Source organism: Equus przewalskii, chromosome 9 (genome assembly GCF_037783145.1).
Source record: "Equus przewalskii isolate Varuska chromosome 9, EquPr2, whole genome shotgun sequence".
Taxonomy (NCBI): Eukaryota; Metazoa; Chordata; class Mammalia; order Perissodactyla; family Equidae; genus Equus; species Equus przewalskii.
The window spans coordinates 70,098,835-70,121,478 of NC_091839.1; the positions used below are offsets into that span (position 1 = coordinate 70,098,835).

A 22,644-nucleotide genomic window follows, 5' to 3' on the forward strand; every position below is an offset into this window, starting at 1 on the left:
TAATCACACTGCTTACGGAAAAGCCAAGACACAGGAAAGGTATGTAAAATTGAAAGCAATCTGTATATTTGAGACACAAATACATTGGGCTAGTTTCTTCATAATCCCCCAAATACCCATATAACTAAATGACTTTCTCAGGGGATCATAGTAAGACCCTAGGGTACAAATAAGAGGAACGTTAACTGAAATTATGAGTTTAGGAAATGGTTGTAATAGAGTACAATGACCATACAAGGTAATGTGAAAATGGCCTTATGAGGTTTCTTTCTCATGTAATAATAGTCTATAATTTCTATAAATAATTAGTTCTTTCCTGAATTCTATTATATTTTCCTCTGAGAAATTGTATTTAAATCCTGATTATCATGATTATCTTAGTAAAAGAAAGAAATTACTTCATAGACTTTTTCCTTTGGAATGACTTTTAGTGAGAAATGAGACTCTATTAATGACCAAGGTGGATAGGATTTCCGTCTTGGAATCAAATGGAGGAGATTCAGTGGTTCAAGATGTCAGTAGGGCTGAAGACTCAGCTTTGTTCATCATTACAGGAAAGAACTTCAGAATTTTAAGAGGATGTGTATTCCTTTTTTTTCTGCACACGAAATAATGACGGATGGACTATTTCTGCTTTAATATTATAGATTCTGCTGATCATTCTTTAGGGCAGAATTTAAAAGTTATACAACCACATAACTCTTTGGATCTCTTGTGAAAGGGAATTATTCTATCTAATATATAAACAGCAGAGAGTTTTAGATGTCTGTGATTTTAAAACTTCAGGAAATATGGCTTGAAATTAAGATTAAACACCTAATAGTACAGGATAATCAATGAATTATGTGGATTTCCTTATGAAGTATATATAAGCTTAGGTCAGTCACGCTTTCAAAAAATAAATTTGTGTCACTCTAGTTTTGCACTGTTAATTTTTATTAAGTATATCTTTTAGTTATTTACGAGGATGCAGAATCTTAAAATTTATGGCACTAAAAGTGTACACACTTCAGTGAAGATGTGTGTGTATGCACGCCCACATAACATAAAACTGATAGAAGAAAAATCTGAAACATCTTGTTTACCTGTTTTTTCTATTGTGGTAGCTTTTACCTGCTTGACAACTTTTTCATCTGTGATAGGAAAAAATGTCAACACAAGTAGAAATTTTAAATTCATCAGTACAAAACAGTGACATATTTTAGCCTTGATATTTTGTGTTCTCTTTGAAATAACACCAATACTGAGAAAAACTTAACTGGTTTTTCAATAAAACAGTATATGATATCTTCTATTCAAATTGGATGGGAGAAGCAAAGAAAATTTGTCCAGCTGCACACGTCCTTTGCAGCCATCTTGCATTAAAGTTTTCCTAATTCGAGTCATCCTCTAACCTGTTACTACATGCCCTGTCCTTTGCCTTCGCTGCATTTCACGGTTTTTATCTACATGGAGCTATTGTTTTATAAAACATATATTCCGTTTTCATTATTGAATTAGAATAGGAAGAAACACTTTTTGACCTTTCTTGTGCAAGATACCTACCTGGGAACCCAGGATTAGCCTGGGAACTCAAGTGTTTTGGATTTTTTTAAAAGTGTTTTAAGCTAGGGAAGGGCAAAGTAGTACATTTATGGGGTGTCTTCTGTCCTCTATGTTTTTATAGACATAATCAAAGGGATTTGTGTAAAAGTAGAGAGATTATTACAATGATCCTATATAAAATTAAATTTTTCAAGTATTCAGTAATGGGAGTGAATCAGCAGGTCAAATATCCTAACTAGGAAGTTTCATTGGGAAACAGAATTTAGAGTGTGTATGTTATCACTGAAATAAAAGAAATATGTGTCTAGAGGACAATGCATTTGCTGTGCACTTGGAGACTAAACTCGCTCTCCCTGTATTTCACCTCAAAATGGCTGACATTTGGGACAATGAAGAAAATAATAGGGTTTTATTATTTACTAAATTAGGAGGTTCTAAAAATTGTTTCTGAGGTTTTGCTTATGTCCACAGCTCTCTTCACCTCTCCTCAGTCCAGCTCTGCTTTCTTAATTCCCATAGTTTCTGTTGTTGGTGTCTCGTATTCTTTAAAGGATAGGTAAATAAAATTAAATGGACTCAAACCCACTGCAAACAGATTTTCTAAAGTAAAATTTTAAAAACGTAAACAAAAACTTTTATAAAATATGCTTAGAGAAAGTATGTTTTTAACTTATTAAAGACTCTGGCCTAACCATATACACAACATTGGGCAAACAATTCAGCCTGGAATGAAGGACAATATTCTACAGAATAACTGAGGCTTGGGGCCACCTCAAAATTAAACTCATTCCATTAGCTTAAATTAAAACTTAAATACAGTTTCTATTCTTAAATAAAAACTAATTAATAAATGTGTGTCCATAAATTGCAAATTTATGAAATCCAAATGCATTGGCTTACCTCTACTTTCTCCAAAATCTAAGACCAGGAATGAAAAGAAAGTGAGGGGGGCAGAGATGGAGGAAAGAGGAAGCAGGAGAGATGCTGATTTCCTTTCCTTGGGATTTTTGGAATCTAAGATGATTACGTTTGAATGTGCCATCTTAAATCCGAATTACAAGTTTTCTAAGGATGTCTTGGCCCAAACAGAATAAAATAAAACAAAATATAGAGCACATTCCTCTGAGCGTCGGCGATGATGGTGTTTGTGCTAAGCTGAGTCTGTTGGGAAAGAATGACTAGCTGTCTAGTTACATCTGACAGATCAAATCCTCAGTACAAAAAACATTGTGAAGATGACTAAAATTGGAGATGTTCTAGAAGCTGGACGACTTAAGACATGAATTGTCCCTAATAACTTTAGATTTGGCTCTAAACTCTTCATCCTGCTAAAATTAGAACACTGAGACAATTTGATACCACAAATACCACCTGCAAAATACCTGGTTTACCATGAGGAACAGTCTTTTCTGGTTTCACTATGTCTTGTTCTGAAAATAGTAAAGAGAATATCTTTTCAGATGTTTAGAAGCTTTATAAATTAACATATGGTGGATTTTCTCCATGAGGTAGGCCAGTGATTTGTTAAGCAGAAAATAACTGCCAGATTTCAACAAATGTGCCGGTGGAGAAAAACTATTCTTAAATTTTCATGTCATCCTAGGTTATATGAAAAACTTAAAGGTTTTAATTGCATAAAAACAGTATACCAAGAATTCTTATTTACATTTCAGCACCTATCATTTCCAAAGCATAGGCTGTAACAAAGCATAAATACCAAAGCATAGATTGCAAATATATATATGTTAGAAATATTTAAAAAATTCTTGTAAAAAGTTCTCTATGAGTTATAGATGAAATTAATATACATACTGTGTATTTGAGCTTTCTCAGATGAAGCTAAAAAAGAAATATTTATTTATAAAAAAACGTTTAATTAAATGACCTGCAAAACTATAATATTTAACAGTAATAAATAAAAGTTTTAAATTGTACTAGGCCTAACTGAAAGTTTGAAACGGTATTAGTCTTCTGGCTTAAAAAAAAAGGGGGGGGAATGCAAAATGTTTGTATCTGGTGACACATACTCATCTGCAGCAAATAAATATAGTCAGGAAAATAAATTATAAGACAGTAGTTACATTTATGAGCTTTGATACATTAAAACCATACTATTTACAAGAGAAACTAGATTCAAGCTTATCAGTTGCTAGGTAAGCTCTGGTGAGAATTAAAGGGATAATATAGTATTGAATATACATCTAGACTTGGATTCTTGAATCTGTTGATATTGAAGAATCTTGCTATGTAATTTTTTATAATGAAGAAATAGCTTCCAAAGAGCCTGAGGGTTTTTCTTAACTTGCCTTAGGTCAGTAGCTAGTTGATACCAGAGCTAGAAATAAAACACTAAATGGCAATGTAAACTTAGAAAAGTTACCCTGATTTTAGGTCAATGTTACCTCCTAATAAAATGATCATTAGTCTGGGACCGTTTTAGTGGGAGCACCCAGGGTTTTGAGAAAGTCAGATATGGGTAGAATCTTAGCTCCATCATTTGTTAACTTGGAAGTCTTGGGAAAATAGCTAACTTTCTGAACTTGGTCTATTGAACTGTTTCCACAGATATTGAATATGGATAATAATTGCCATGTTGCATATCTCTCATGGTGATTGATGAAAATAAAAATCCTATGCTATTCCTTAGCTCATAGCAGGGAATGGGCTTAATAAATTCTTGTCCTCTTTCCCTTCAAATCCCCGTACTCTATGATCTTGTGATTTTATAACTCTGGCGTGTTATTGGAAATAAACCACAATTTAAACATGCTCATACTGGGTTTCAAAGAACCCCGTGAAATATCTCCTGAAACCTGGAATCTCTGCCGAAGTCCATTTAAAGCCATATTCTGGATGTTTTAGCCTATGGAATATCCCCATTTTCATCTGATGAAGTGCTGTAAAACCATATTGAGCAATAGAGCTGCAAAAATAATGAGGATCTGGCAGACTGTGTAAATCCCCACTGGTGGGCAGTAAGCCTCTTTTAGTTGGAAAATGAGGGCAATAACAGCTGTGTTATCTATTTAAGAATAAAAATATTGTTACCTGATTTTGTTTCCTTTTTAGCTTGTGACTCTGAAGGGAAAACAAAAGGCAGAAATTTTAAAATTTGAAAAAATAAGCTAGAGCGCAAATTCATTTTTGGAAATCATTTTATTTTATTTACCATAATTGAAAAAGCAGAAGTTTACTAAAAACTATTCCAGTTTCCTGTTGGTTTGTCAGTGCTGGACTATTAAACGCACAGTAGTTAAAATCATTCCATGTACTGCTCTATTATTAAGTTGTTGCTACTGCTAATTGATTTCAACCTGAATTTTCTGTTTTCTCAAGATGACTGTTGTGATGAATGGTTTCAATGTCAACATAAGATAAAAGATTTGATGACAAGAGTTGGGAGGGTGTCTTTGAAATATATCTAATTGGGTACTCACATAATTTAGAAATTTAGACAAGTAATGTTATGACTTGAACTGTGTCCCAAAAATATATGTTGAAGTCCTAACCTGCCACACCTCAGAATGTGATCTTATTTGGAAATAGGATTGTCTCATATGTGATTAGTTTAGGTAAGTTAAGGTCATACTGGAGGAGGGTGGGCCCTTACTCCAATCTGACTGGTGTCCTTATAAGAAGAGGTAAAGAGATACAGAGATAGAGATACACAGGGAAAAGATGGGTATATGATGGTGGAGGCAGAGGTTGGGGTGATGTATCTACAAGCCAAGGAACACCAAGGACTGTTGGCAAATACCAGCATCTAGAAGAGACAAGGAAAGACTCTCTTCTACAGGTTTCAAAGGGAGTGTCACTTGCTGTCACCTTGACTTTGGACTTCTAGCCTCTAGAACTATGAGAGAATAAATTTTGTCATTTTAAGCTACCCAGTTTGTGGTACTTTATTCCAGTCACACAAGGAAACTAATAGATTTTGGTACCAGAAAGTGAAGTGCTGCTGTAACAAATGCATATAAATGTGGAAGTGGCTTTGGAATTGGGTAATGGGTAGAGGGTGGGTGGAAGATTTTTGAGGCAATTGATTGAAAAAGCACAGATTGCCTTGAAAAGACCATTGGCAGAATATTAACATAAAAGCCCATGCTACTGAGGACTCAGAAAGAATTGAGGAGGGGAACATAAGGTGAGCTGCTGTCATCTTAGAAAATACGTATATCATCATGAACAGAAGATTGCTAGAAGTGGGAATGTTAAATGTGCTTCTGGTGAGGTTTCAGAAGGAAATAAGGAACACGTAATTGGATACTAGAGGAAGGGTGATCTTTGTTATAAAGTGGCAGAGAATTTGGCTGAATTGTGTTCTTTTGTTGGGTGGAAGTTAGAATTTGTAAGTGAAGATCATGGATATTCAGCTGAGGAAATTTCCAAGTAAAGTGTGGAAGGTGCAGCCTGTTTTTTGCTTGCTGCTTACAATAAAATGTGAAAGAGAGGATAAATGAGAAGTGAACTATTAAGCAAAAGGAATCAGCACTTGATGATTTGGAAAATTTTCAGCCTATCTAGATAGTGTGCCCTGGAGACAGGACCAAGGGTGTGGCTGGACAAACTGGTGGATCCAATCCACTATCTCAGCAGAGCAGGAATAGAGATGAAGTTATCCAGAAAAGATCGTGGAGGACCCTATTGTCCAATGGCTTGGACCCCTATAAATTGAATGCAAGACTGGTGATGTTTTTGAGAAATTTATACAAGCAAAAATAAAGCTGGCATGAACAGAAATATACAGAGACAGCATAAAATGGAGAAATAACTCCAAGGGCAGAGTCACGAATTCAAAGGCCTAGGCTGATGGGACTGCCTTGGGTAGAGAGGGCAGGGCTGCCAACCAGCTGAGCCAAGATTGCAGAACCACCATCCTACCAGGCCCAGAGGACACAGCACTGAGTCAAAAAGGATACTCTCAGGACTTGACACTAATAGAATTTCCCCTGCTTTGTTTTGGATTTGCTTGGGACCCGTGGCCACTTCTTTTCTTCCAATTTCTCCCTTTTGAAATGGGAACGTCTATCCTAGTCTGTCACACTATTTTATTTTGGAAGCAGATAAATTGTTTTCTGGTCTCACAGGTTCACAGATAGAGAGGAATTTCTGCAGGAAAACTCATACCCCAAGGGAGCCCTGCCGAATGGCTGAGTGGTTAAGTTCACATGCTCCACTTTGGCAGCCTGGGGTTCACCTGTTTGGAACTTTAGCACAGACCTAAGCACCTCTTGCCAGACCATGCTGTGCTGGCATCCCACATAGAAGAACTGGAAGGACTTACAACTAGGATATACAACTATGTATGGGACTTTGAGGAATGAAAAAAAAAGGAATATTGGCAACAGATACTAGCTCAGGGCCAATCTTCCTCACTAAAAAAAATAAATAAATAAATAAATAAATAAAGATGCAAAGAGAACATCCAGGAAGATTAAAAACAAAAATCATACCCTGAGTTTCACCCATAGCTGATTTAGATAATGAGATTTGGGACTTGGAATTGATGAAATTTTGGACTTGGTTGATGCTAAAATGGTTAAGACATTTAGGAATGTTGGAACGGGGTGAATCTATTTTGCTACATGTGAAGGACATGGATTTTGGAGAGCCAGAGGGTAGACCTTTATGGGCTAAATTGTATCCTCCTAAAGATATGCTGAAGTCCTAATAACCAGTACCTCCGAATGTGACCTTATTTGGAAATAAGATCATTGCAAATGTAATTAGCTAAGATGTGGTTATATGGGAGTAGGGTGGGTCTTTAATCCAATATGATTGTTGTCATTATAAGAAGAGGAGAAAAGATACAGAGATAAAGACAGAAAGGGAGAAGATGTCCATGTGATGGCACTGGCTGAGATCGCAGCGATACATCTTCAAGCCAAGAACACCAAGGATTGCTCAAAAACACCAGAAAAGGCAAGAAAGAATTCTTCCCTACAGGATTCAAGGGAAACACGGCCCCTTTGACACTTTGATTTCAGATTTCCAACATCGAGAACTGTGAGAGAACACATTTCTGTTGTTGTAAGCCCCCTACTTTGTGGCATTTGATGACAGCAGCCCTGTAACGCTAATACAGTCGGGAAACGTGAACCACAGTTTTAAGTGTTTTGAGAATCAGATTGCTGTTTGTTGCTTTAAAAAAGTTTCTGCTGCCTAATGAAGTCCTCAGAAATGTTCATCTGACTCCGGAGCCCCCAAAAATAGAAGAGTGAGAGCAGCTGTTTTTCTGACACACTGTGTCCTATAGTAATCAGCAAAAAAAGGGGTTTTGTAGAACTCAACTCACTTAGTCAATTGTTTCTTCTGAAACATAGGAATTTCTCGTCGGTTTCACATGAGTAAATAGGGTTTTTTCTAGGAACAGACAGTATAGATAAATGCATATTATGTATGTTTTATTTTAAAAAGTTGGTCAAGGATAAAATTTTCGTATAGTATTTGCACTAGGACACAACATTTGCAAGAAGGATTATGCTATTCTTTATAACTATGGAATGCAAGTATGAATCGACATATGAAACATACATACCTGGCTTCTCTTCTTTTTTTACTTGTGGCTCTAAAAATATTGGGAAACATTAGTAATGATGATTATATAAATATTTATTTCCTGTATTCATGCATATTTCTTTTACCTATTATTCATTGTTTTTGTAATCTGTCATATTAATTTTCTTCTTCTTATGATTGCAGAAAATTAACACAAATAAAAAAGTTCCTCATTATCAATCACGATAAGAATTATTTTCAGAAAAAATGTAAACGTGAACTAAGATTTTTAATGAGAAGTTAATGAAAGGTATTGATTTGTACCTCCAGTGAACAAAGGATGAAGGAAAATTTCAGCATATCATATTCTCAGAAATACACTCAGAATCATAGGCACATTGTCTATACAAAATAGTTAAACCTTCGACTTTAAGCAAAATACTCAACAATGGAATCAAAGGATAAGTAAAAGCAAGCATTTAAGATTTGCTTTATTTATGTATTTTGGCATGCAAATAACATACGTGGAGGTGTAGGCTTCACTTCTTTGCCTAGAAAAAGTTCAAAAATTATTAAAGACTGAATCACTCAGTTGTTATTAAATTGACATTGAATATGATAGGATATCATATATTTGAAAATCAAAATCAAATAACATAGATCCCAGCTATCATTCTTTATTGAAATTCTGCAGGATGTGTAATTTAATGTCCACACCAAGTTACTAACTGAAAAAAACATTTTAAGTAATAAAACTTCTCACTTAATTTCATTCTGCCATTAAAAAAATAACTTGCTCACAAACTGTTGTGTGCAATGTTAACTTTTTAATCTAATATTAAAATAAAATCCAATTTTATTTTTAGAAATTATTTTTATCCCTTCATTATCCAAGATGAAAAATCCAAGACTGTTTTCATTTCCATTAACATTATTAATATATTATCTGTCCAAGTATACTGCATTGAAAAATGAATGCTGCTGAATTTGGAACTCTTGATGACTAGAAATATATTACATGCTTTGATAGCATGTTGGATCTCTAGTGTGGGGGTTGGAAAATTGTGAAAATTCAGATAGTATATATTTTTGACTTTTGGGCCATATGATCTCTGTTACAACTATTCAGCTCTGCTGTTGTAGCACAGAAGCAGCCATAGACAACATGTAAGTGAATAGGAATGGCTTTGTTCCAATAAAACTTTATTTACACAAACTGGTGGCCAGTCCATAGGCCATTACTTACAAACCTCTGCCCTATCCATAGTCAGTTTTAATTTTCTTTCTTTTTTTATCTCAACAAAGATTTTGGCGGTAAACAAAAACACCTTCCTTGATTCTGTCTTGCTTTATAAGGCCATCCAACACCTTTCCATCACTGCTTAACTCAGCTTCTTAAGAATGTCATCTTGACTTGCTTTTTCCACTTCTTAACTCCCACTTAAGCATTAGTTCACTATAATCTACTTCTGTTCCTCCATTCTATTTATCAGGCCTCTCTGGTCACTAGTTCCTCTTACTTGCCAAGATCAAAGGATATATCCAACTATGTTATCACTTTCTCCTTTTTAAATCCTTGTTCACTTGGGTTCTTGGAGGGCTTCACATAACGTTCTTTACTGTAATGGGATAAATATTAATACTGTCTTTTTTATTCTCAAAAGTGTCCTAGTGACTTCTACTTCTAACTAAGATAAAATCACAGGGAATCTAATTAGTCCTCACACTTGAAACTATGGAAAACAGACAACATGTATAAAACAATGGTCTTAAAGATATTACACGTCAGTCAAAAAAGGACAGTGATCCTTAAGCGGTGGGAAACAAATGAGATGTGCCCTATGATTGTCCCAGCTTAATGCCTTGAGAGAGAAGCAGGGCCCTAGTGCAGAAATGGAGCTGAACTGATGAGATGGAGCTGGGGGTCTGGGAAGACCAAGACATCTAAAGAACAAAGATCAGAGTGATAAGAGAGCTGCAGAGAAAAAGACAGAAAATTCTGGGGATTTGTGGAAGGCCCCCTTAAGTCTTCAGACCAGCATATGCACAGAAGGAAACTACTTGAGGCCAGAGAAAGAAACAATGGGAACAATGCTGTAGCTCTTTACATTAAGGGCTGAAGTCCCCCAACTTTGTTCTTTTTCTTCATTGTTGTGTTGGCTATTCTGGGTCTTTTTCCTTTCTATGTAAACTTTAGAATCAGTTTGTGCACATCCTCAAAATAACTTGCTGGGATTTTGATGGAGATTGCATTGAATCTACTGATCAAGTTGAGAAGAACCGACATCTTAACAATATTAAATCTTCTACCTCACAAACAGGGAATATCTCACCATTTATGTAGAGATTTTGATTTTTAAAATTTTTTTTATCAGAGTTTGCTCCTTTCAGTTTTTATTTGACTAACTTCTACTTAGTGCTCAGCTCAGCTATCTCTTCCTCAGACAGCCTTGTCTGATGTGGTTGCACTGCTTTCCCTTCTCAGTGCCATCATTGTTAATCACAATCTACTGTAAATATTAACCTGTGACTACCTTCCCTTCTTGACTGTGAGATATTTGAGAACAGAGATCATATTTATCTACCACTGAATCCAGAGAACTGGTGCAATACCTAATACATGGTTATGGTAGGTGCTCAATTATTGTTTGTTCATTAGATAAATAAATGAAATAATTAATGAAAACAAGAGAGGGTAAATAAATGGAGAAATTGAGCCAAAAAAATGAAGGTAAAAAAATATGTGAATTTGGGAATAACATTAGAACACAAAATGCACGTTAAAGTTACTCCATACTTTCTTTGACTCGGTTTGATAATTTGCCCACCCCTGAGCTTTCTGCTGCTCAGGCAAAGCTAAAAAGTGCAATCAGTTATACAATTCACAATGTCTTAAGATATAAACAACTAAGTTTCAGAGAAGCACAGCAATTCCTGACAGTGTAACTGAGATAACTGCATTTTATGGGTTCTCAAAAAGAAAAAAGGTATAGTGTAGTACAATGTAGTAAATAACATCTTCAACAATATCCCCACCCTAAATATGTAACAGTTTTTATAGGACTCCGCCTACTGCTCTCCACATGGACCAATTACACTATACCAAGCACAGTTCAGTAAGAGAAATGCTACTTTGGGCCCAATCAATGTGGATCAAATATACAGCTATATACTCTGCCTAAATGTAAGGATAAAATCAAAGTTATAGAGACCCTATACAGTGATATTTGAAGTATTGAACAGTCATGTTTCTCTTCGAGAATCTAACAAGTCTATTGACATAATCCTAAGAAACATGCCCAAAGACACATAAACACACACACACAAATTGCTTGTAAATATAAGGTTGTTCAATTATGCTCTTGAAGCCCAGCCAGATTAAGAAAATCTTGACTTGAAGGTTCTACTCATTCCTACAGTTAGGTTGTGATAAATACTGGACAACTATACCAGAAACCTGTTTAATTAAGAAATGTGGGGTTCAAAGTTGGTTCTTCACATGCTGTCTCCCATATATACCTTTTCCCAAGTTCAATTTCAATTGCAGTCCCATAACATCTCTTTAATTATTCCACTGCTATTTTCTTTATATTTTGTGTTATGGATTTTATTGTGTTCCCCCTAAAAGATATGCTGAAGTCCTAACACTCAGTACCTTGTGAATGTGACCTTATTTGGAAACAGAGTCTTTGCAGGTAAAATTAAGTTAACATGAGGTCATTAGCATGAGCCCTATTCTAATATGACTGATGTCCTTATAAGAGGACGGGATGAGATACAGAAGTGGACATGCGTAGAGGGAAGATGATGTGAAGACACCCAGGGAGAATATCATGCGATGACCGAGATAGAGATTTGAATGATCTGTCTACAAGCCAAGGAACACCAAGGATTGCCGGCAATACCAGAAGCTAAGAGAAAGGCATGGAACAGATTCTCCTCCCGGACTGTCACAGAGAGCATGGCCCTGCCTACACCTTGATTTTGGACTCCTGGTCTTCAGAACTGTGAGAGAATAAATTTCTGTTGTTTTAAGTCACCCAGTTTGTGACATTTGCTACCACACCGCTAGGAAACCAATACACTATGCCAGGACTTTAATCCAATCCAACACTGCTTCTCTCCATAATTACCAAGAACATCCAAACTGGTCATGAAAGTACAGGCCTTCTCCCATCACTCTTCTTTCAATTCTGTAGCCAGAGAGATTTTCTAGAATGCATGTCTGGTTATTTCAAATATCACATGTCAGCCTACAGCATGGACCGTCTTTATTAACTCCAACTGCCTCTCCCTGGTCTATGAGGTTATTGATTAATCTAATTGCTGCGTATCTCGTCTCTCTCTTCACCATTTTGTACCCTATGCTCAAGTCATACTGAAGTGTTGTATTTATAAAAACCAATTCAAGGTCTTTTTTTTTTTCCTCTGGGCTGTCTTTTTGTTGATCTCTCTGTCTAGAACTTTCTTTCTTCTTCTTCATCTGCTAAATCCCATTTATTATTTGGATATACCCCCGAAATAAGCTGCTCTAGATAGCTTTCCCTTAATCCCTTAGTCTGAGTTAGGTGCACCTTTCATATTCCAATATTATTCTCTTCTTATCTTTACCTTAGTACTAAAAATACTGTATTGAAAAGTCTATTTACTTGATTATCTCCTCCAATTTTCTGTACCTTCCATATAAGCAGGGATTGTAGTGCTTCCAAAGCTTAGCCTGGTTCCTGGCATATTGGAATTTACCAATAAATACATGTTGACTGAATTAAATGGGTAACTACTATGCAAATATTGTATGCCAGCAGTTGAGTGCAAATTGGGACTGGAAGCTTCTCACTAGAACCTGCGGGGGTCATGCCAGGAGACCCTTGCTGACAGGTCCCAGGTTGATCTAAGAAAGGACCAGTATTCTGCTCCAATACATAGGCAAATTAATAGCTAAGGGAACAGAGTTATAAGTCATAGCAATGACACCTTAATCTTGAAAGCAAACAGTAAGTGGATATAACCTAATGTTCAGTCTATAAAGTCCTAATAAGCTGAATTGCTAACTTTAAGTAACACGTCATTCTGATATTCTCTTCAAGATCAACTTGTTACTTTTAAATAATTGAGGTGATTGCAATAAAGGCTGTTTACTGTAATCCTATTAAATATTGAACTGGATTAGAATAATAAATCTTAAATCATTCCTGCAATAGTTAGGCAACAGTTCCAATTACCTCGGATATCCAGTTCTAGTTAATGACCCTGGAACTATGTCATCTTCATTAGTAAAATATGTTTTCTACACTGAGGGACAAGCAGGCCTTACTCAACTGGTATCAATTCTTTAAGCCACAGGCAAAAAGTAAAAATAAAAACAAAGAAAAGAGAGCAGTACACATCCTTGTGTTATGCCACTGGATATTTTATTGCCTGATGTTTCCAATTATTATATGATCTGCTAATAAATTATTTTTGATACAGTAATAAATTATTATCTAATCTACTAATGAATTATTTATATGGATTTTTGACTCTCAAAGCAATATTAAGTTTCAGATTTTATGCATGTATTAATAGCCAGAGGTCTGTAGTGAATGATCAACATAGCGTAACCTAGTAACAACTCTGGCTCAGGTATCATTAAAATGAATACTGTCAATAAAAGCTTTTAAATAATCTACTTCATAATAAATTTCTCCCTTAATTGATTGCTTAACATTGGCCAATAGTGGAATAACTTTATTTTGTGATCTTTATGATTCACATGTCCACAAATAGCTTTAACATATTTTAAATATATATATGTCAAATTACTATATTAATTCATTATTTCATTAACTCTATCTGGGTATATTTATCTTAAACTTTCTAACCACCTCTACTATATGGTAGATATATGCCGGAAACCAATCAACAGTGCCCTAAAGCCTTCTCATTATGAGGTTATTTAGGCTTTGAATTTTAGAGCTAGGAAAAGTAAAATTCACAAGTAGAAGTAGGAAACAACTTTCATGAATTTATTCAAAAAATTCATAATTTGGTTAATATCACAGAAACTGCCTCATGTCTGAATCTAATGAGCAAACTAGTTTCCTCTATAAAGATTTATTTTACTTTAATTTTGTCAAAACAATTCAGGTGATTATCATAAAATTTGAATTTTGTAAATTTCACAAATGTAACATTATTTTGGACATATGACACATATGAAGACCTTGAAAAAATTTTTACTTAGATGATGTAATAGAGATTATCATTAAATAACTCCACTGAATTTTAAAAGAAGAATCTGATATAAGAGCAGTAGAACTTTACAAATTTTACAACACATAATGAGAGAATTTTAAAACTGGAAGGATCTCGGAAATGATCTGGTATGCTTTCTTCTTTTCCAAAGTAAACACACCAGGCTTCACGAACTATCCAGAGTCTATGTGTCCATTATATTTCTGTGTGTTTCCTCTCTGAGATATCTGCATCAGTCCAGGGTCTAGAGCAGTGGTTCTCAAACTGTGGTTTCTGGAACAGCAGCAGCAGCAGCAACCTCTGGGAAGTTGTTGGAAACACATTCTTGGGCTTCACCCCAGACCTACCAGATCAGAAACTTTGGGGGTGGGGCCTAGCAATTTGTCTTTCAACAGCTTTCTCAGGTGATTCTGATGACTCTTAAGAGTGAGAACTATTGTCTAGAGGGATAAAGTCAACACCTGCCAAGATACACTGCATATAAGGCTGATTTTTTAACGACTTGATAATCTGGATAAGAAGCACAGAAAGAGGAGTGCTAAGAGGATCTGATAGTGAAATCTCACCACTAAAATCTAAATATCCCTGTTTTTCCAGCTTTATTGAGATATAATTGAGATATATGTAAGCTTAAGGTATACAACTTGATTTCATACACACATCTATTCGAAATGATTACCACACTAAGGTTAGCTAACACATCCATCACCTCACATATTTTATCTTTTTTGTATGTGGTGATAACATCTAAGATTTACTTTCTTAGCAACTTTGAAATTTATAATATAGTATTATTAACTATACTCACCATGCTGTACACAAGATCCCCAGAAATTATTCATCTCATAGTTGGAAGTTTGTACCCTTTGACCCAATATCACCCCAATTTCCACATGCCCAAATCCCTAGCAACCACCATGTAATGCTCTACTTCTATGAGTTTGGCTTTTCAGATTCCACATTTAAGTGAGAACATACAGCGTTTGCCTTGCTCTCTCCAATTTATTTCACTCAGTATAATGCCCTCAAGATCCATCCACATAGTCACAAAAGGCAGGCTTTCCGTCTTTCTTGTGGATGAATATTCCATTGTATATGTATACAACATTTTCTTTATCCACTCATCAACTGATGGACATGTCAGTTGTTTACATGTTTTGGCTATTGTGAATAATGTTGCAATAAATATGGGGTGCAAACATCTCTTTGAGATAATAGTGATTTCCTTCCCTTCAGATATATACCCAGAAGTGGGATTGCTGGATTATATAGTAGTTCTATTTTAATTGTTAAGTAACCTCCATACTATATTCCATAGTGTCTGTTCCAATTTACATTCCTACCAACAGGGCACAAGAATTTCCTTTTCTCCACATCCTCACCAACACATATCCTGTGTTTTTGAAAACAGCCATTCTAATGGGTGATATCTTATAGTGCTTGTGATGTGCATTTCCCTGATGATTAGTGATGATAAGCATCTTTTCATATACCAGTTGCCCATTTGTATATCTTCTTTGTAAAAATGTCTGTTTATTTTTTCTTCACATTTAATTAGATGATTTGGTTTTCACTATAGAGTTATATGAGTTCTTTATATATTTTGGATAGTAACCCCTTATCAGATAGATGATTTGCAAATATTTTCTCCCATTCCATATGATGTCTTTTCATTCACTGATTATTTCCTTTGATGTTCAGAAGTTTTTTAGTTTGATGTAATCCCACTTATCTATTTTTGCTTTTGTTATTTGTGCTATTGATATCATATCCAAAAAATCATTGCCAAGACCAATTTTAAGGAGCTTTTTTCCTATGTTTTCTTCTAGGAGTTTTACGGTTTCAGATCTTACATTTAAGTCTTTAATGCATTTGTAGTTAATTTTTATGAGTAGTGTAAGATAGAAGTCCAATTTAATTATTTTGCATGTGAATATCCAGTTTTCCCAACACCATTAATTGAAGAGACTATTCTTTTCCATTGGGAGTTCTTGACTTCTTTGTCAAATATTAGTGGACTGTACATGCATGGGTTTATTTCTGACCTCTCAATTCTGTTCCATTAGTCTCTGTGTCTGTTTTTATGCCAGTACCATACTGTTTTGATTACTATAGCTTTGTTATAAAGTTTGAAATTAGGATGTATAATGCCTCCAGCTTTGGTCTTTCTCAGGATTGCTCTGGCTATTTGGAGTCTTTTGTGATTCCACATGAATTTAGGATAATTTGTTCTATTTTTGTAAAAACTTCCATTGAAATTTTGATAGGGATTGCATTGAACCTGTAAATGACTTTGGGTAGTATGTACATTTTACAATATTAATTCTTCCAATTCATGCATATGGGATACCTGTCCATGTATCTGTGACTTTAATTTCTTTCACCCATGTCTTGTAATTTTCAGTGTATAAATCTTTCACCTCCTTGTTTAAAATCATTCCTAAGAATTTTATTTTTGATGTTATTGCAAACGGAATTGTTTTCATTATTTCTTTTTCATACAGTTCATTATTAGTGTATAGAAATGCAACGAATTTTTGCACGATGATTTTTATCCTGTAACTTTACAGAATTCATTTATTAATTTTCACAGTTTTTCGGTGGAGCCTTCAGCATTTTTCTATATATTAGATCATATCATTTACTAACAGAGACAATTTTAGTTCTTCATTTATGATTTGGATGACTTTTATTTCTTTTTGTTCACTAATTGCTTTAGTTAGGACTTCCATCACTACTTTGAATAAAGTAATGAGTGTGGGCATCCTTGTCTTGTTCCAGATCTTAGCAAGAAAGCTTTCCACCTTTTACCAGTGAGTATGATGTGAACTGTGGGTTTTTCAAATATGACTTTTATTATGTTGGGTTAAATTCCTTCTATACCCAATTTGTTGAGAGTTTTTATCATGAAAAGATGTTGAATTTTGTCAAATGTTTTTTCTGCATCTATTAATATAATCCCACAATTTTTATTTTTCATTCAATAAATATGGTGTATCACATTTATTTATTTGTGTATGTTGAACTATTCTGCATCCAAGGGATAAATCCCATTTGATCATAGTGTATAAGCTTTTTAATATGCTATTGAATTCAGTTTGCTAGTTTTTGTTGAGAATATCTGTATCTATATTCATCTGTGATATTGGCCTATAGTTTTCTTTCTTGTAGTGCTCTTATCTGATTTTGGTATCAGAGTAATGCTGACCCTGTAAGGTGAGTTTGGAAGTTTTTCCTCCTCTCAAATTTCTGAAGAGTTTGAGAAGGACTGTCATTAAGTCTTCTTTAAATGTTTGGTAGAGTTCACTAGTAAAAGCATCTGGTCCTGAGCTTCTCTTTGTTGGGAGGTTTTTAATATATTTTTTTTAATTTTTGAATTTTATTTATTTATTTATTTTTGCTGAGGAAAATTAGCCCTGAGTTAACATCTGTGCCAATCTTCCTCTATTTTGTATGTGGGTCACCACCACAGCATGGCTGATGAATGATGTAGGTCCACGCCCAGGATACAAACCTGTGATCCAGGGTCACTGAAGCAGAGTGTGCCGAACTTAATCACTACACCATGGGGCCAGCCCCTGTTGAGAGGTTTTTGATTACTGATTCAATCTTCTTACTTGTTATTGGTCTGTTCAGATTTCCTATTTCCTCATGATTCAGTCTTTGTTGTACGTTTCTATGTGTTTATCCAGTTCTCCTAGGTTGTCCAATTTGTTGATGTATAATTATTCATAATAGTCTCATAAGATCCTTTGTATTTCTGGGGTATTAGAGCAAGGTCTGCTCTTTCATTTATAATTTTACTTATGTAGGTCCTCTTTCTTTTTTTCTTGGTTAGTCCAGCTAAGGTTTTGTCAGTTTTGTTTATCTTATCAAAGAATCAACTCTTAGTCTTATTAATCTTTTCTATTGTTTTCCTATTCTCTATTTTGTTTATTTCTGCTCTAATCTTTATTATTTCTTTCCTTCTGCTAGATTTGGGGTTAGTTTGTTCCTCTTTTTCTAATTTCTTGAGTTTAAAGTTAGATTGTTTATTTGTGATCTCTCTTTTGTCTTAATGTAGGCATTTATTGCTATAAACTTCCTTCTTAGAACTGCTGCATCCCGTAAGTTTTGGTATGTGTGCTTCCATATTCATTTGTTTCAAGATATATTTTGCTTTCTTTTTTCTTTTTTAGGAAGATTAACCCTGAGCTAACATCTGCTGCCAATCCTCCTCTTTTTGCTGATGAAGATTGGCCCTGAACTAACATCTATGCCCATCTTCCTCTCTTTTTTTATATATGGCATGCCTGCCACAGCATGGCTTGATAAGTGGTGCATAGGTGAACCTCGGGCCGCTGAAGTGGAACATGTACACAACTGCTGTGCCACCTGGCTGGCCTACTCTATGCATTTTGAATGTAGAATTTAATCGATTTAAAGCAATTATTGATATGTAGGGACTTACTAATGCCATATTGTTGTTTTCTGTCTTTTTTATAGTTTCCTTGTTCCCTTCTTTCTCTCTTGCTGTCTTTCTTTGTGAATTGTGGTTTTCCATAGTGGTATGCTTTGATTGCCTTCTTCTTATCTTTTGGATATTTACTGTAGTGTTTTGCTTTGTGGTTGCCATGAGGCTTACATAAAATATCTTATAAATATGACAGTCTTTTTAAAAGTGATAACATCCTAACTGTGATTGCCTATAAAAACTCTACTCTTTTATTCCCCCACTTTCATATTTTATGTTTTTGTTGTCATAGTTTAGCTCTTTTTATATTGTTTATCTATTAGAAACTTATTGCAGCTATAGTTATTGTAATACTTTTGTCCTTTGAGCTTTATACTATAATTAAGTGATAAGCACACCGCTATTTTACAGTATTAGAGTATTCTGAACTTGACTAATACTTACCTTTACCAGCATGTTTTATATTTTCATATGTTTTCATGTTACTAATTAGAAGCCTTTAACTTCAGCTTGGAAAGTTACATTTAGCATTTCTTGTAAGACAGGTACTGTGGTGATGAGCTCCTTCAGTTTGTTTGAGAAAGTTTTTATCTTCTCTTCATTTCTGAAAGACAACTTTGCCAGATAAAGTATTCTTGGGTGGCAATTTTTTTCTTTCAGCACTCTGAGTATATTATCCTACTTTCTCTTGGCCTACAAGGTTTCTGCTGAGCAATCTGCTGATAGACTTATGGGGGTTCTCTTATAGGTAAGAAATCTGTTCTTCTTTTTCTGCTTTTAAAATTCTCTTTGTCTGAGTTTAGACAGTTTTATTATAATGTGTCCTGGAGAATCTCATTTTTCATTGAGATTTTGGGGTAACCTATTAGCTTCATGAACTTGGATGTCTAAATCTCTCCTCCGATTTGAAATGTTCTAACCCATTATTTCCTTAAATAAGCTTTCAGCTTCTTTCTACCTCTCTTCTCCTTCTGCGACTCCAGTAAGGTGTAGATTGTTTCTTTTAACAGTATTCCATAATTCACATAGACTTTCTTCACTCTTTTTCGTTGTTTTTTCTTTTTGCTCCCCTGACCAGATGATTACAAATGACCTGTTTTCTAATTGACCAAGTCTTTCTTCTGTTTGATCAAGTTTGTTATTGAAGCTCTGTATTGAATTCTTCAGTTTTGTCACGGTATTCTTCAACTCTAGAACTTGTGTTTATTTTTTTAGTGATTCCTATTTCTTTCTTGAACTTCTCATTTTGTTTATGCATTGTTTTCCTACTTTCATTTAGTTGTCTCTCTGTATTTCTTTCAGTTCACTGAATTTCTTTAATAAGATTATTCTGAATTCTTTGTCAGACAGTTTATAGATCTCCATTTCTTTAAGGTTAGTCAATGGAGCTTTATTAGTTTTCTTTGGTGGTGTCATATTTCTTTGATTATTCATGATCCTTGTTTTTCTACATTGGTATCTGCATATTTGAGCAAGTAGACACTTCTTCCAGTCTTTACAGACCAGCATCAGAAGGCAAAGCTTTTCAACAGTCAGCGCATCCAGGGATTCTGGGTGTGCCATCTGGTGGTGTCTGTGGGTGGACTTGCTACTGGAGTCCTTGGGCAGGCAGATCTGCTGCTTGGGTCAGCAGGCAGGCAGACCTTGTGCTTGGGTCCCTGGGAATAGCCTGATGCCTGGGTTCACAGGCTGGGCCTGGAGCCCAGGTCCATGGGGGCTGACTGGGTGCCAGGGACCACAGGGTGAGCCTGGAATCTGAGTCCTAGGGCCTGGCTTAGTGGTAGGATCATCCAAGAGTCTGGTTTCACAGAAGCCAGCCTAGAGGCTGGGGCCATGGAGCCGACCTGGTGCTGTGGCAGGCCAACAGCCTGGGTCTGTGGGAACGAGTATAGGCTGGGGCTCCCAGGGGGTGGCCTAGAGGTTGGTCTGTGGGGACCAGCCTGGTGCTGGGGCAGGCTGGGAGCCTGGGTTTGTGGGAGCCAGCCTGAAAGACAGAAATCAGAAGGCGACCAGGTTCAACCAGTGCTGATGCAGATCAGGAACTTGCGTTCACAGGAACCCATGTGGAGCCTGGGGCCATTGGGTCTAGCCCAGCTCTGGATCAGGCTGAGGGTCTTGGGCTGTGGAAGCCTGCCTAGAGCCTGGGGCTATGGGTGCCGGCCTGATGCTGGGGCAGGTGCCAGGAGTCTGGTGTAGGTGCCAGGAGTCTGTGGGAGCTGGCTGGTGTTGGGATGAGCCACAAGCCTGAGTTCATGGGAATTTACTGAAAATTTGATGTCACAGTTGCTGCCTTGAGGCTGTGGGAGCCCGCTGGTGCCAGCGTGGGCTGGGGGCCTGGATTCATAAGAACTCTCCAGGACCCTGGTACCATGGGAGGCACCTAGGGCCTCAGGAGTCAGCCTGGTGCTGGGACAGCCAGCACTGGGGTCTGCACTGAAGTAGGGTGCTCACTTCTCTCTTCTCCCACAGGGAGGGTGTTTCTTTCTGCATTGGGCTGCAAAGATAGATGTGAATCTATCTTTCTCTGCTCCTCGGCGTGTCTTTTCTTATTTCGTGCTTCACAAGGTGCTGTAACCCCTTGCCTGGAATCTTTAGCCCTTATGAAGGTATTTTTGTGCAGAGATAACTGTTCAGATTGATGTCTCTGAGAGGACAGACACTAGAAATTCTGGCACTCTTGCTAAGTATTCTTTAGCTCTTTTACATTCCCAGTTCCATGATCTCACATATTCAATTATGAGAGGACTTTGTACCAGTTTAAAATCTGATGAAACTTCACAGGCAAACACAACTACAGATATTTGAATGAATAAAGTGCATGCATATATCTGTCTATACATGGTCTAAAGTCCACATTTAGGCAGCAATACATGTAAGGACAAATCTGGATTCTTTGTTGGAGGAGAATTCTGTAAGGCAGTGGTTCTCCAGCAACAGCATCACCAGGGAACTTACTAGAAATGTAAATTCTTAGCCCCACCCCTGACCTCCAGAATCACAAACTCTAGGGGTGGACCCAGCCCTCCAGGTGTATCTGACACATTTGAATTTCCAGATCCACTGTTTGATAACCATGGCTGCATTTGTTAGCAGCATTCACTAACAAAAAGCTATGGTTATTTTTCACAGTTCTGAGTTCCAGCTAATTGTGTATGTCATATTTCAGCAAATAAGGCTTAATTAGAATCAGAGAGAAAGCTTTCAATCTACTGAGACATAAATGGATAAAGCTAAAAACAGAACATGGTTGTGTTGATTATACTGTGTCAACTTTTCAATATAGATGACAGTAATATTCTGAATATTCTATTCAGATGTTTGTGATTGAGATCCCTAAAGTATGTGATGTGAAATCAAATTCATATCACACAAGAATTATTTTTACGAAGGAAACCAAATCATTGTAACTTTGATGTTCTCATGGAGATAGTAATCGGCTCCATATCACAAAATGTTTTGAATAGTAAATAGCAATATAACAAGTATCTACATACATATGTACATACATATATTTGTTTATTTTATTTATAGAGATTTTAGTTTTTTACATTTTTATTATAGCTTTTATACTTCCTAAGTTTCTTGAATTGTATTAAAAACAAATAAAATATCAATGTAATATTTGCCATTTCTACCCCTACCTTGCATAGACTGTTAAAAAATTAAATGGTCATATTCAATGAATTAAAAAAAGAAGTAAAAAAGTTGACAGTAAAAAATATTCTAAAATATTGGACACACAAAAGACAAAAATCATAGCAGTTTAAAATTAAGTATATGAAAGAACAAATAGCCTGTCTACATCTATATATACTAAAGAAATTTTGAAAGTAACATCTGACAAAAAATAATAAAATCTTTGAGCTGGCTTCGTGACATAGTGGCTAAGTTCACACACTCTGCTTTGGTGGCCC

The 22,644-nt window shown here is 35.8% G+C and overlaps 1 protein-coding gene across 32 annotated transcripts in view; it reads right to left on the reverse strand.

Moving 5' to 3' along the window:
- The window catches only part of TRDN (triadin), a 393,603-nt gene that overhangs the window by 36,245 nt on the left and 334,714 nt on the right, over window positions 1–22,644 (reverse strand). For 18 of the 32 annotated variants that reach the window (XR_011522089.1, XR_011522078.1, XR_011522083.1 and 15 more), the window contains 6 exons: window positions 8,568–8,594; window positions 8,084–8,113; window positions 4,594–4,623; window positions 3,358–3,384; window positions 2,928–2,975; window positions 1,075–1,133 (listed from right to left, as the gene is read on the reverse strand). Coding sequence is in view for 13 of the 32 variants with exons in the window: in XM_070556944.1 (XP_070413045.1) it covers window positions 1,086–1,133; window positions 2,928–2,975; window positions 3,358–3,384; window positions 4,594–4,623; window positions 8,084–8,113; window positions 8,568–8,594 (210 nt within the window). In the remaining 19 variants the exon portion in view is untranslated. The remainder of the gene's footprint in view (window positions 1–1,074; window positions 1,134–2,927; window positions 2,976–3,357; window positions 3,385–4,593; window positions 4,624–8,083; window positions 8,114–8,567; window positions 8,595–22,644) is intronic. The other 14 variants (XM_070556944.1, XM_070556943.1, XM_070556937.1 and 11 more) reach the window with 2 other exon arrangements.